The 14,554-nt window shown below is 41.5% G+C and overlaps 1 protein-coding gene across 10 annotated transcripts in view; it reads right to left on the bottom strand.

Annotated features, from left to right (window-relative positions):
- Positions 1–14,554, bottom strand: part of Plcb4 (phospholipase C beta 4) — a 358,529-nt gene that overhangs the window by 33,087 nt on the left and 310,888 nt on the right. For all 10 annotated transcript variants that reach the window (XM_075962284.1, XM_075962287.1, XM_075962283.1 and 7 more), the window contains 7 exons: positions 14,052–14,193; positions 13,322–13,406; positions 12,842–12,966; positions 11,011–11,062; positions 9,656–9,758; positions 8,414–8,578; positions 6,112–6,316 (listed from right to left, as the gene is read on the bottom strand). In XM_075962284.1, coding sequence (XP_075818399.1) covers positions 6,112–6,316; positions 8,414–8,578; positions 9,656–9,758; positions 11,011–11,062; positions 12,842–12,966; positions 13,322–13,406; positions 14,052–14,193 — 877 coding nt within the window. The remainder of the gene's footprint in view (positions 1–6,111; positions 6,317–8,413; positions 8,579–9,655; positions 9,759–11,010; positions 11,063–12,841; positions 12,967–13,321; positions 13,407–14,051; positions 14,194–14,554) is intronic.

The following is a 14,554-nucleotide window of genomic DNA, read 5'->3' as shown; positions in this document are numbered from 1 at the left end:
GCTTGAAGTAATTACACTGAAGTCCAGAAAAGATAAGGCAGCCCCCATCCCCTCTCCTTTTCAACACTGTGTCTGAAGTACTCGCTAAAGCAATAAGAAAGAGAAGAAAAGTGAAAGGATGCAAATAGGGAAAGAAGTCAAACTATCCCCATCTGCAGATGATATGATTCTATATATTAAAGATCCCAAAAACTCTACCAGAAAACTTCTAAAAATGATAAACAAATTCAGCAATGTGGCAGAATACTAAATCAACTTGCACAGATAAATACCAATAACAAATGCACAGAGGAGGCAATCACTCACCCAATCATAATAACCTCAAGAAAAAAACAATATCCTGAAATCAGCTTAACCAAGGAAGTGATGGACCTCCACAAACAAACCTTTAAAATCTTTATAAAGAGATGAGAAAGACGGAAGAAAAGAAAAACTTCCTGTAATCATGGATTGGTAGAATTAAGTGCAAAAATCAACCATTTTACCAAAATCTATTTTCAGATTCAATGCAATCCCAATAAAAATCCCCATCTTAGTCTTTACAGAGGTACAAAAACTATGTTAGAACTCAAATGGAACCATCAGTGACGCTGGGCAGCAAAAACAACCCTGAGCAGAAGGAACAATGCTGGAGGGACTGCAATTCTACACCTTAAGATATATTACAGGGCCTCAGTGGTAACAATAATATGGTTCTGGGACAAAGGAGACATGTAGACCAATGGAGCAAAGCCAAAGACTGTTGGGGAATATTATTTGAAGGTGTGTGACTTTTGTTTATGCTTCATTTGTTTAACTCTGTGAAGCTGTGATTCTTAGCCTGTCTAAAACACCTGATGGTCCTAATAAAGAGCTAAACGGCCAATAGTGAGGCAGGAGCAAGGATAGGGAGGCTGGCAGGCAGATAATATAAAAAGAAGGAGTACTATGGAAGAGGGATGAGAAACAAGAGAACAACGGAAGGAGGATGCCAGGGGTCAGCCAACCAGCTACACAGTCAGACAGTGAGAAGAGGGGAAGTAAGATATACAGAAGTAAGAAAGATAACAGCCCAGAGAGAAAAGTAAGATGGGATAATTTAAGTCAAGAAAAGCTGCTATAAAAAAAGCCAAGCTAAGGTCAGGTATTATAATTAAGAATAAGCCTCTGTGTGTGTGTGATTTATTTGGAAGTTGGTGACAGGCCCCCAAAACAGTAAAAGCGTAAAGACTGAAACCACTGCCAGCAAAAGATCAGAACATGAGCACACATAATTTCAGCCCTGTGATTGCTGACAAAGGTGTCAGAAACAGAAGTGGGAAAAAGAAAGCGAAATTGGACCCACATCTATCACCTCACACACAACACTCGTGCCCCCAACTCCCTGTCTACACAAGTTTTAGAATGTGAAGTCACTTATAAGTAGGCTACTGGTATTAATTTCAGTTAAAGATAAAAATGAAATCATTCTGGATTAGCAGAGGGGTATCCTAAACTTAGTGTCAATGATGAGTGTCCTCCTATAAAGAGGAAAATTCAAAACTCATGGTGAGAGTTTTCTTTAAGAAAGTAGCTTCTGATAAGTCAACCAAGGTCCATAGGAAGCTCGTACATTCAAGGCTATCTGGACAGTCCAAACTGTATTTGAAGAGTTTTAATAAAAGGAGGATTCAAAGTTGGATGAGAAGGGAAAGGGGTGGGTCTTGGAAGAGTGGGGGTAAGGTGGGTGAAAATAATCAAAACACACTGTACGACAGTGAAAACCAAAACAGAAACCAAATCATGCCCACTAATACACATTCTCCACTACAACAATGCGCGAAGCAGCACAAAGACCTGAGCAGGAGCTGAGCAGAAGGAGCCACTCTGACTGTGCATCAAGAACAAAAGCCAAAACATCTCTCCTTGGGTTCAGTGGTTAGGAGCACTTGTTGCTCTTGCAGAGGATCCAGGTTCAGTTTCCAGTACCCAAATAGTGGATTACAACCATCTGTCTGTAACTCTAGCTCCAGGGGGTCTGATGCCTTCTTCTGACCATGCACACATGTTGGGCACATACATGTAAACAAAGTACTCACACATATAAAATAAAATAAATCTTAAAAAATACACCTTTTCTACTTCATAAGCTAGCCAATGTAGGGTGTTTAGTTACAGTAAAGGGAAATAAAGCAAAAAACCACTATTAGTGTTATTTTTCTGTGCAGTTGAGTGATTGTATTTTAGTAGCGAGGGAAGCAATTTCAACAAAATCTCTACTTCTATTTCCTAAGGCTTGGGGTGGCAGAAAGGTGAGGAGGGAAACAGGTATTCATGTGAATGGAAGAAAATCAGGGTTAAAAACTGAGCTGTGGACCTATCTGGTGCAGGAAAGAAGCTGGGTCAGCCAGAGTTCACGGTGTCTAAGAAGCACTAGATACATAGGGGAGCGGGTGGGGGAGGAGCAGGGCTAATCTTGAACAATCGCACATAGCTAAGTTTGTCATCTGTGGGAATCCACCATCACAGATAGCTGACCTGTAGGAGCCTGCCTGAGCCTAAGCCAAAGGAAGGGCCCAAGCTTGGAAAAGACTCAAGAACATTTTCCATAGTTTTATATATATAAAAAAGATTCCGCCCACATGCTAGGACTGCAAATGAAAATACACTTAAAAGTCGTGCAGAACATAGCGCTGACACTGCCAACGCTCCAAGTTCAGAAACTTCGCAGTGGGTAGGAATTAAAAAGATTTTTGTTTCCTCCTCAGGATGCTGAATTGCATAAAATATAATTATTTCCTATGCTGTCTTATGTAAAATACAGGGTAAGTTCGGGTGATGATCCTACAATCAACAGATTTTTCTTTAGGGTGCTAAAACTAAACAAAATGTCTACAAGCAGGGTGTGGTGGTACACACCTGCACTCTGAGCTACTTGGGATACTGAAGAAGGAGAGTGCATGTTTAAGACCAGTTAAAGCAACTTAGAAAGACTCTGCCTGGAAAAATCTCCATGGTGCAATGCTTGTCTAGCATGTATGGGTAATAAAAAGAGTTGGGGGAAAGAAAGAGAGGGTAAGAAGAAGGAGGAGGAGGAGGAGCGGAAGGAAGAGAAGAAAAAGGGAGGGAGGGAGGCAGTGAGGGCAGGGAAAGACTAGAGCAGTTCACTCTGGACATAGGACTGATGAGTGACCCTTACTGCATGTAAGCATCTCTCTCTGATGTCCACTCTAACATCTTATCTGTTATGGAATAACCTTATCGTATGTACTTACAAATGAACCACTGAGTTCACATAAACTGTCTTTAGCCATATAAACTTCTTTTTATTACGATTTTTTATGAGCATTAGTATTTTGCCTGTGTGAGGGTGCTGGGTCCCCTGGAACTGGAGTTAAAGTTGTGAACTGCCATGTGGGTGCTGGGAATTGAATCCAGGTCCTCTGGAAGAGCAGTTAGTGCTCTTAACCACTGAGCCATCTCTCCAGCCCTAAAGGTTTTTTTTTTTAATTTTTTTATGAGGCCAAATAAACTTCCAATGATGTATATAGCCACTTTCTTTTTGTTTCCTTGATGGTACAGTTTCATTTGAGCTTGTCCTTATGGAATAAAGGAGAACATCAACATACTAGGGAACATGCCTGACTGCACAGGTACACTCTTAGATGTAAACGCAGGAGGTTAACTAGACACCACAAGAACACTGTGAAGTCAGGATCGGAAATTCAGAAAAAAAGGCAATCTCCATATTCACGTTATGTTCTCCTTTGCGAAAACCACTAAATCTCCAGTGTCTTCCCTTGGTATCTCCATGTCTCTAGATGACCAGAGGGCTAAGGATGCCATTGTTGAATATCAAATCTGAGATTAAGACGCTGACTGCAGAACCTCAGTCCTGAGATTCCCAACAAACTGGTGGAAAGGCGGCGGGTTTGCACAATATTAAATGCTGGCCTGGCAGATGCCACATTACAAATGCAAACATTTCTCAGCACAGACCTGCGCACACCTACACCCTTGCAGATGGAGTCCACATTTTGAGGCTCTCTTTATTTAAGTGCTTGGCATAAACCAAGAGCTCAGCAAATGATTTTTTTTTCCCTTTTCTAATAAAACGGCTCATTTCCCAGGAAGAAATTAGAGTTTCATTTGAAATGTGGCCCATTGCAAAGGAAAAGCTTTAAAAAGTTTTTTTTTAATCAAATGGGTTTGTATAACATTTTCCACAATGTAATAAGTATTGATTGCCCTTTGATTTCTGTGTGTGTGTGTGTGTGTGCGCGCGCGCGTGTGCGCGCGTGAGTGTGTTCAAGTGTGCTGCATGCTTGTGTGGTGTATGCTCATGTGTGGGCATCTCTGTATTTGTCCTGGGGCCACAGGGAGAGCAGCGGACTACTCCATCACCTTACCTTACAGCTTTGGGACAAGTTCTCTCAGAGAGTCTGCAGCTAGGATGGTGACCAGCAGGCCCTAGAGGTTCTCTTGTTTCCCTCCTCCACAGAGAGTTACGGAGCACCTGGGGCTATGGCCAGTTATGGCCAGCTATTATATGGATGCAGGGACCTGAACTCAGGTCCTAGTATGTGTGCAGCAAGTACTTTGACCCACTATCTCCACAGACCTGTTTTCTACCTCAAACATGGAATTCCCTGTTTCCTACCTCAAACATGGAAAAGGATTCTTTCTGGCCTCCAGTCCACAGCTGTGCCTGTGCTGCTGGTCACTCTGGAGGGTGGTATGACCTGCACTGCAGCCTGAGAACGCATCTGACAGACTCCTGTCTCACTCCCTGACCCATTTTCCCAGCCCCATGGCCTTGCTCTAGCTGCTTTGATGGATTCCTTGTCTGTTTTTCTATGCTGCTGCCTCCAATTTCTGCCTTTTTTTTTAAATGACAAGCAAAGGGTACAAATAAAGAAATAATTCCTACCCATTCTGAGTGAAACTCTCCTGGCTAAGTTTACTTTTTGAACCTATAATCTATCATGTTATTAAAACTGAAGGTTAGTTACATAAAAGCTGCCCACCAGAGAAGCATGAATTCCTAAGAACAATAAACCACCCAACCTTATTCCCTCAATAAAATAATGTATAGTAAGGGAATTTCATTCTGTCAGTGGGCATACACCCATATTCACGTACGTTCTGTGTGGGTGTAGATGGGATTGATGTTTCTATGTGTCTAAGCATATATGTAAACATGCTGAAAGAGGCCAGAGGTTGACATGGGGTATTTTCCTCAATCACTCTTGACCTCAATTATTGAGACCAGGGTCTTTGCTTCAAACAGAGAGCTTGCCAATCTGGCTAACTTAGCTAGGCAGCATGCTTTGAGGGTCCCCAGTTTTACTTTTAGAGCACAGGAGGACTGCCATGATGATCTAGCATCACAAGCACCCACATTTTGAGCCTTGCTAAGTTATTCTCTGTATTATTAGGATGTGAGCTTTCCTAGAATGCTTAGAGGGAGGGAGACTGTCATACTACCTTCATTTTATTGGTGAAGAAAAGTCAGAATGGTTCTTCTGAGATTGCAAGGCCACCAGCCAACCACTTGGAACTGAGACTTGAACCCCTGGCTAACATGATACAGCCATACGCTGCCTGTTTCCTGTGATCCAAAGATGTAGAAGCTAAGAAGTTTTTCCCTTCCTTATAATGTTATACCAGCTTACTGGAGGCCATGTAGAGTCTACCTATGTAGTTGTAAGCAAAATCCTAGGACATAGTCTAGTGTGGGTTCCTACCATTGATAGTCTTAGTAAAGGAGACACAGATCTTTTTGTGAAAGTGAACTCTCTTATGGGTTTGCCAAGAAAATTCAAGCACATTAGTAACTGAGTTCAACAAATCTTTCAGTGATAATAACTGATAAGATACAGTCTCTTACAGTTGCTTTGCTCACTTTGATTGACAGTATCATAAATACTATATTCATAAAGCATTTGTAAGATGTTAAATAATGTATAATTACAATATTTTGAAATAATATCTGAGGAAATGTCACTTGCTTTCCTCAAAGCCACCAGCATTCTCAGCACAGAGAGGAAAACACATAGTCATTTTTGCTGTTTTCAGGAATGGGCAAAATGATTCACAGTCTTGTGACATAGGACCTCGTCTGCATTATAGTCTGTATCAGATTTCTCTTACCTCCAAACCCATCAGGCACATATGTTTTAAGAACAATATTGCAGAAAATTGTTGGCAGTGATAATGGTTTGTTCCCCTCATTCCTTAGGGAAATGTGTCGGTAGCCTGCTTGGAGGCCATCCAAAGGAAGGATTCGCTGGCCAATCAGCTTGTTGTTGTCATCATACACCGCGATTCTCAGGACGGCCAGGTCAGGCAGAATCACCTGCAATTACAAGTTTGGACATTTCATTGTTTATTGCAATAAGGCTCCCAAGAACTATGACTCCATGATTTGGGAAAAAAACCAATACTGCTCCTTAAATGCCTCTTCATGATGAAACAAACCAATGAGCCACTTGCATTCCTAAATATTCAGCATAAGATTCGTGCCCAAGATACCAATAAGGCAATAGGTGCAGGTATTTTGGAAGTCACCTCCTTAAATATATTAAATGAATGAATGTCAAAGACTGCAGTTCCAATTCTTGTCATTTTTCCCCACCTACACCCAATACAAAAACAGAGACCCAGAACAACTGAATGGTTTTTCTTATGTTAGAGTTCATCAGTGGAGCCTGGGCTTGCGACTCTACTTCTAGTCCTGTTTGTCTGCCACTTGGGCTACTTAGAGCATTTAGTTTTTCTTGGCTTTAAGAACATGAAGAGTGTTTTTGAGGGAACACTTCATGTATAAAACAAAATTCATGTGCTAATTTTCATTCTTCATGGGAAGGTAAGCCAGTCCAGCCACTATAGAAATCAGTATGGGGGGGGCCTCAGAAAACCAGATGCATCACAGGACCTAGACACAGACTCCTGGCATTTACCCAAATGCCTCTAAGTGAACACACCACAGAGGGGACTGGCACATGGGTGCTCACTGCAGCCCTGTTCATCATGGCTAAGTTACACACCAACCCAGATGTCCAAAAGCAGAGGACTGGAGCAAGAAAATGTGATAGACACACAGTGGACCTTTTCTCAGACACAAAGACAGGAAATGAGGCAATGGTGATAATCACATTAAATGGAAAAAACTCAGCACTAGACAGACAAACATCATACGCCTTTTCTCCTGTGTGTGTCCTAGACTTTACACAGACACATGGAATTATGCTACACCTATATATATCCTGAAATGAGAAAAGAAACTATCCAGGGAAACAGAGAAGTACGGGGAGAAGGAAAGGGGAGAAGAGGACAAAGGACCAGGGTGTGTGGTGCACATGATCAGCACACATTATATGTGTGCATGGCAATGTCCCGAAGCAATAGTCTACAGCGACAATTATAAAAATGACAAAGAAAACAAGCTGGATATTTGTTTATCAAAAAGGATACTGTCTGGGAAAAGTTTCTGACTTTCTACAAATGTGTGGGGATTATTCATTACAAGAAAGTATTTCTTCATGGCAGTAGTTGAGAAATACAAGGAAGGGAAAAGGCACAACACAACATTCTATGCTGCACTGTGACAGGAGAGAAATGACAGTGGGGATGGGAATCATGATAGTATTCCCATCACAGGGGAACCCCAGTTCAAAGTGACCTGCTTTATCAGTGGAGGTGGGAATAACAATAGCATTCCCATCACAGGGGAACCTCAGTTCACAGTGACCTGTTGTATCAGCCCTACTTTGGTTTCTCTCAGCCAGGCATTCTGTTCTAAAATAAGCAGTCCCTATCTTGTCAGGAAGGACCGAAAACTGATTCTATTTGTTTCATGACAAATGGATGAAGCAGAAACACCTGGAAAATCTGCGTCCAAAAAAGCAAGAAAACATTTTTGCTTGACAACAAACCAGGCTAGGGAAATCACCAGCATGTTGGAGAGATCTCTGCCTGTGTGCAGGGTTTTCAAAGCATTCTTAACTGAGGAGATGAAAAAAATGACCATAAGAGAAGATGGCTGCTCGCTCTCAGGACCTGGCAGACAGAACTGGGAAAAGACACGGAGGCCCTGAAAATTATGTGCAAAAAACAAAAACAAAACTGATCAGTGGTGTTTCATTACTGAACACAGCACCCACCCACGTCACAAAACTGACCTTAGTGTTGTTGTAGCTTTCTGTCCAACCTTTGCACTACCAACCCTTCAGTGTGTGATGCTAGCCACCATGACCTTGAGGTATATTCTCCGTGACTGAAGGTGGCCAAAAAGGAGGCAGAGCTAAAAGAGCCAATTTGTTAAGCACAATCGTAAGACAGGGACAGAAGTGTCCTCGGGGTGGCGAATGGCATTCCTCTATCTTGTGGGTTCCATGCGGAAAATCGGCCTCTCTGGTTTCTGAGGAACAGTGACACACAGCTAATGCCCTACCTTCCGAAATACGAACGATTCTTCATTGTAAACTGGGTTGAGTCCATTGTTCATAACCATGCGAGTCCGGAATTCCTTCCGTATGGTGTCGGTAGGCAATCCATACATGTCTACTTCCACGTATGTGCCGATCTTCTTATCTGATAGGAATTGCCCTGATATAACCTGCAGTAACACAGACACAGGGTGGGTGAGCAGTGGCCTCTGTGTGAGTACTGGTGACAAACTGTAAGGAAGAGTTGAAAATTTTTGTTTGGGGAATTTCGATTAATATGAATATTTGATCTTTTCTCGGGAATTTTCTGTATGAAAACAAAGTATTTTGGAGAAACTATTCTTTGAAAGTAAAAGTTCTTAGGTAATATCCTCTAAATATGTCCTGAAAAAGAGCAGGAAATGAACATGCACAATATCCTATGACGAGGTCGTGCCCTCAGCATGGTTTGACCACCCAAGTCTCCAGATCTGTGCAAAGAAGCAAAGGCTGTGGATATGCCCCAAGATCCCTTCTGGTTCTGGGCTCCTATAAGGCTAGAAACTAACTCCTGAACTCTTCTAGAAGTCTTGAAAAGAAATACAGCAGAAGAAAATCAGTGCTAGACTCGGCCTGCTAGTCCTTAGTGATATCAATGGTGGCTAGCAGTGAGAGTTGTTCAATTATAGAGATCAGTATTAAATTTTATCTACCTTAAAGCTGGGAGTAACTTTATTTACATTTACTTTCCAAACAAGTATGCCCTTCATTTATTTATTTATCATTTTATCTAATTTTGAAACAGCTTTTTGAAGTATAATCAATACATGCTAAACTATATAAATTTAATTATATAGTAAGATCAATTTTTCAGATATGGACACACGTCTTTAAAACCACAGTGAGGGAAACAAGCATTTATAGCACTTCCATGCCTAGCTTTTTTGTGCTTTATGATAATCTGCCCCTTTCATCAGTGTCCAGAAACAAGTATTGATTTGCTTCCTGTCATCATAGCTTACTTATTTTTTTTAAAGAATTCTATATGAATGCAATCAGGTGAGAGATACTTTCTGGATGGTGGATTTCACTTAAAGTTGCTCATAAATTTAGTAGTGAAAACTCAGAATACAGCAGAAATTAAGTCCACATTGAGAACTACGTACAATTCTTACAACGTGATGCTAAACATTTTGACTCTCCTTTTCTTCTGGGTGCGTTTGTACATGGATGTGTGTTTGCAGAATCTGTGATGAGCAGGGGCATACCTGTACTGAGCATGTGGCTGCAATAACCCCATCCACAGGGGTTTCAGAGAAGGGATCAAACGTCCGGTCAGGCCGCCTCATGAAATCTGGCTTGAGAAGGTACCTGGCAGGACAGAGGCACAGGTGTTTATTCTACTGGTGGCTTGTGCAATGGCTTAAATACCAGACACGTCCTTTCTCTCTTCCATAACTCAGGAGCTAGACTTTCAGGCAGATACTATGGATTAAAGACAATGGCCGTGACCTTTGGGGACTCCTGAAGAGCAAACACTAGGCAGCCAACACAGGCCACATGTGCTGTGTCAAAGACGAGAAGACTGTTTCTTTGCTTGATCAACAGAGAGTGTACTGACAGAGCTGTCTCCTTTGACCAAAGGTTTGGTTGGTTCCTGGGTCCTTTTCCATTTGGCTAAATGTTAGTCTCTTTTCCTTATAGAATGCATGCTGAACAAGACTCCTGCACAGATTCCTCAGGATAGGTAAGCTGTTGGTGGTGGATGGGCACTCTGGCAAGACATTATCTGTCACACGGGCACAGGAACGGAGTGTGCAGATGGGGGAGTTGTTTCTAATGCACAACTGTGGAAAGCCTGCTATCTCGCCTTGTTTTCCATGGTTGAGATTAAAGTATCCCACTACTCAAGTCACCACAAAGAACTCCTAGACAGCATCACCACTGGACAGCACGGGATTCCTGCGCATCCATCTAAGGGCCACTGGGCTCTGATCTTGGCTGATCTTTTAATCGTTGCAAAATCTGAGTTCTGCACTTTCATTTAACTTCAGAAGAATTAACATTTCCTATTCTGCTACTGGATTCACAGATTTTTAAGTGTTATTTAGGTAAAATAGAACAACATTCACATCATTATATAACCGCTATTTATAAGCCTGCAAGAGAATCCAGAGAGGATGAACATTTATTTCCGGAAGAATTAAATTCAACTTTACACCCACAGCTTCATTTGAAATGAAATTTGCTTCATATTCCACGGCAAGAAAGCTATACATATTTGATGCCCACATCTCTGGTTAATGCCCGGATGAGCATGCCCCACTGCCTATTTCAGACACAAAAATATCCGCTATTGAATTTAGAATGAAACGATCCAACTCTTGAGTATATATGAGGGACTGCATAGTTTGTGGTTAAAAGAAAACCAGCTTAACAACATGAGACAGATCAAAGTTGTATATTTGTAAATATAATCTACCTAGAGACTTCACTTATTTCTATTTCCGCTTCAGAACCAGCATATATTCAGCTGTTCCTAGTTTAAAATGACATAGTTTCATTAAAGCTGAAGCAGGGTGTCCTGAAAGTAGCTGGTAACAGTTTAAATAATATTACTCACCCACAGGATCCATTATACTCAAATTTTCCCTGATTCAGTTGCATCGCTAAATCTGTCAAAAGACAAACATAATTTAGGATCTCATCTCTCTGGATAAAGAAGTCCTGACAGGGTAACTGGGAACAATGGAAGCCATATTACTTCCAGGCTCAGAAGACTGCTACTGGCTTAGTTTAGGGCCCATGACTCTCTTCCAAGTTGAAATGACCTCATATTTGATTTAAATTACACACTGAGTATGTTTTCCTAAAGGTCACCCTAGAACTGCTCTGCAGAGTGGATTGGGTACAGGAGTTAGATGATGTTTAGTTGATGCTGTGAGTAGAGATGTATGCTGCAGTTAGGGAATGGGCAGCAACTCAGTGGCACAGGGGGCAAGGATGCTAGAGCCACCAGAGGGCTATCAAGAACATAAAACATGATTAAAAGGAACATAAAATCATCTGGCTAAGCATCCCATAAAATTTGACAGCTTATCTGTATGAGACCTAAAATTCTTCTCATAAGGGTACCCTGGGAGGGCCTGAATTAAAATTTTTCTCTTGTACACAGAGAAACTTTTGCTTTTTTTTTCTCATAATTAAACACAAACGTTCTTCTCAGAATAAAATACACGGTTGCTCAAAACATGAACTGCTTTAGGAGCATGCTGTCCCTCATTGTGAGTTCATGGGCTTCTTAGACCACAGCTTGAGTCACTGGTAAGGAAAAGCAGTGGCATCATTTTGTTTCAGTCCTGATGATGATAATAATAATAATAACAACAACAATAATATGAGAGATTCTATCAGGACCTGCATCCAGACTCTTCTAGGGAGGACTGTTGGGATTCTAAGCAGGGATGTATTTCTAAAGAACTCTGGCCACCAGGGAGGTTCTCCCGGAGGTAAGAAACACAGCCAGCTCATGTTCATGCCAAAGAGAGGCAGGTGAGCCCGGATCAAGGAGAGGAAGTTGCACAGGGGTCCTCAGAGGAGATGCCTGAGAAAAGGAAGGAAATGGCTCCAGTGCTGGCAAGTATTGGGAGGTGTCCTCTTAAAGCCAGGGACTATGTGTTTTACTTTTATCTTTATTTCAACCAATTTTAAAATCTATGCCGAAGAATGTATCATATAAAGTAAACATGGTTTGTGCCCTTTGTCTATTTTTGTGTCTATTTTTATTTCACTGTCTGTAGTCACAGGATTATGACCAGAGGCTCCTAAGCAAACTTCAGAAATCTGTACCTTTATCAAAAGTTACTCCTTTTAGGGAAAAAAGAAAAAGAATCACTGTGTATTGGAGAGCTGTCCACAAATATACTTTGGAGGACCAAATTACAGCTCAGCACCTGGGACAACATCTAGCTCTTCGTGCTGCATCTTCCAGAGCTTATGGTGTAAGTCTGTGGTGTCATGGTGAAATGCTACCACCATCAATGTTTGCTGAATGGCAACAGTGGCCAGAGCACTTTCCCAAGGGGGAAGAAAAATCTCAGTTACCACACAAAGACACACAGACTCTTCTCACCGAATTCCATCTAGAAACAAAGACACAACCTTGACCCAGAAGGAAGAATAATTAGAAATATTTTAGAATTGGAACTACCATTTGGCAGCTTAGTCATGGCATTGATGAAAGAGATTAAATTGAAATATTATCTTCTATTATGGCTTCAATGGGGTTTTAATGTTTTACCATAATATAAAGCCAAGAAAACAATGTTTTGCTACATGAGAGCTTCTAAAAAATAAAAAAAGGAAAAACTGCCTCAAGCAAATGGAGGCAGCTGCAAGGCTGCCCCGTCCCAGTGTTCTTGTGGAATTTGGGGTCACTGGACATTAGCTCCTACCTGGGGTTTGATAGTTCAGTGAAACCATCTGGCAACCAGCGTTCCAGAAAATCTGAGGCATGTAATTACTGGAATCAACTCGGCCTCCCTTGGGGTAAATGCGGCTCATTTGTCGCTTATTGTAACTGGGTAACTTATTAAGGAAATCCAGAAGCAGCCTAGACAAACATAACAAAGAACTAACACAGTGGAGGTGTGGGACAACAATGACACACAGGTAGATAACACAAGACAATTCCCATAATCAATGGTGCTCAGAGGAAGATCACAGTCGCAGTGTGGAGTCTAGAAATTATTCACATCCAGGGAGGTCGCCACAGCTGCCAGGGTCTTCTTTCACACACATAATTTTATCAGCGTGACAATAAAAATTATACAAAAACCCTAAATATTAAAAATTACAAATAGCTGCTAATCTCTTGTAAAGCCCCCTGCTGCTCCTAAGGAGTACCATCCATCCCATTTAGTACATTAGGATACTTTACAAATTCAATCGCGTGTGTCTTCAAGTAGCCAAGGCCAACTGACTCGTTAAAAGAAGACATGTTATAGTGAATATTGCGCTCTGTAAAAGAAAAACAAAGATATACTCAGAAACTCAGTCACCGAACCCCTAAAAAAAGCAAGCAGCCGATACAATCACACCCTGAGCCTTACACCCCAAATCAGGAATTGTTTGTGGCCTAGTCTACACATCTGTGCCAGTTGCTCTGAGTTTCATTAGCACTCTGTGCAAATGGTGAATTAAATGTATAATAATTAAACAAATGATATGTACCTCAGTCACTGCTGAGATATGTAGTTGTTGAGAATAATGGAGGAAGATAATGATAGTCATCTTGGAATAGATGTTATGTGCCGCAGAATATCAAATCTTATTCCCCCTATCTCAAGGCTACATTGTACCCACTGGCTAACTTTGCTTTCCTGCAGTCAGAGATTACACAATATACACACACAGGAATCAAGACGGATACCGGGCTTCTTAAGTATTACTAATATAATTTGCCATAACAGTAGATAAAGAAGCCCATGAAAGCATATGGAAAGCTACAAGCTCACAAGTCATGGTCTTCCACAGCCACCTTGTGGCTGATGCAGAGAACGACAGCACAATGAATCAAGGAAAAGGGCAGTGAGTCAGGCGAGAGCCAGTCAGTATTAACAGAGAAGCAGGCAGAAAGCTATTGCATTTAACCTGCAGTGTTACCTTCAGCCACATGGAAACCTTGAAACTTCACAGGCTGCGCGTAGTTGATCATTGTGGACAAGTATGGATGGATATTCGTGGTAGCACCTACGTATTTATAAGATGCCATCCATGCCTGCTCATCTTCTACAGTGACCAGGCCCTGTGAACACAAAAACACGCCAGTTTAAGTTGATGGCTTCAAGGTGGACTCATAGATTTTGCCTTAGGCATCAGAGAGCATTTGCATATACGCAGATTCAGATGTAAAAGACCTTGCTGCTCTCTTAAAGATTAAAATGCATAGGTCTACTTAATGCAGAAGGAGGTAGCCGGAAGACAACCATCTTATCTGTTAGATTTTTCAAAGGGCTTCAAAATATTCAAGAGACTATACTGGGGTCTCACGGCAACACTGACAATGGTAGGCATATCACCATTCAAACTGATGCACAAAGCTCAAAATGAGTGGCTATCCAGCATTTGGTGTACATCACATCACCCACAGGCTATGCAGCCACAAA

The sequence above is a fragment of the Microtus pennsylvanicus genome, chromosome 2 (assembly GCF_037038515.1).
Source record: "Microtus pennsylvanicus isolate mMicPen1 chromosome 2, mMicPen1.hap1, whole genome shotgun sequence".
Taxonomy (NCBI): domain Eukaryota; kingdom Metazoa; phylum Chordata; class Mammalia; order Rodentia; family Cricetidae; genus Microtus; species Microtus pennsylvanicus.
This window is presented reverse-complemented; position numbering and strand designations above follow the sequence as displayed.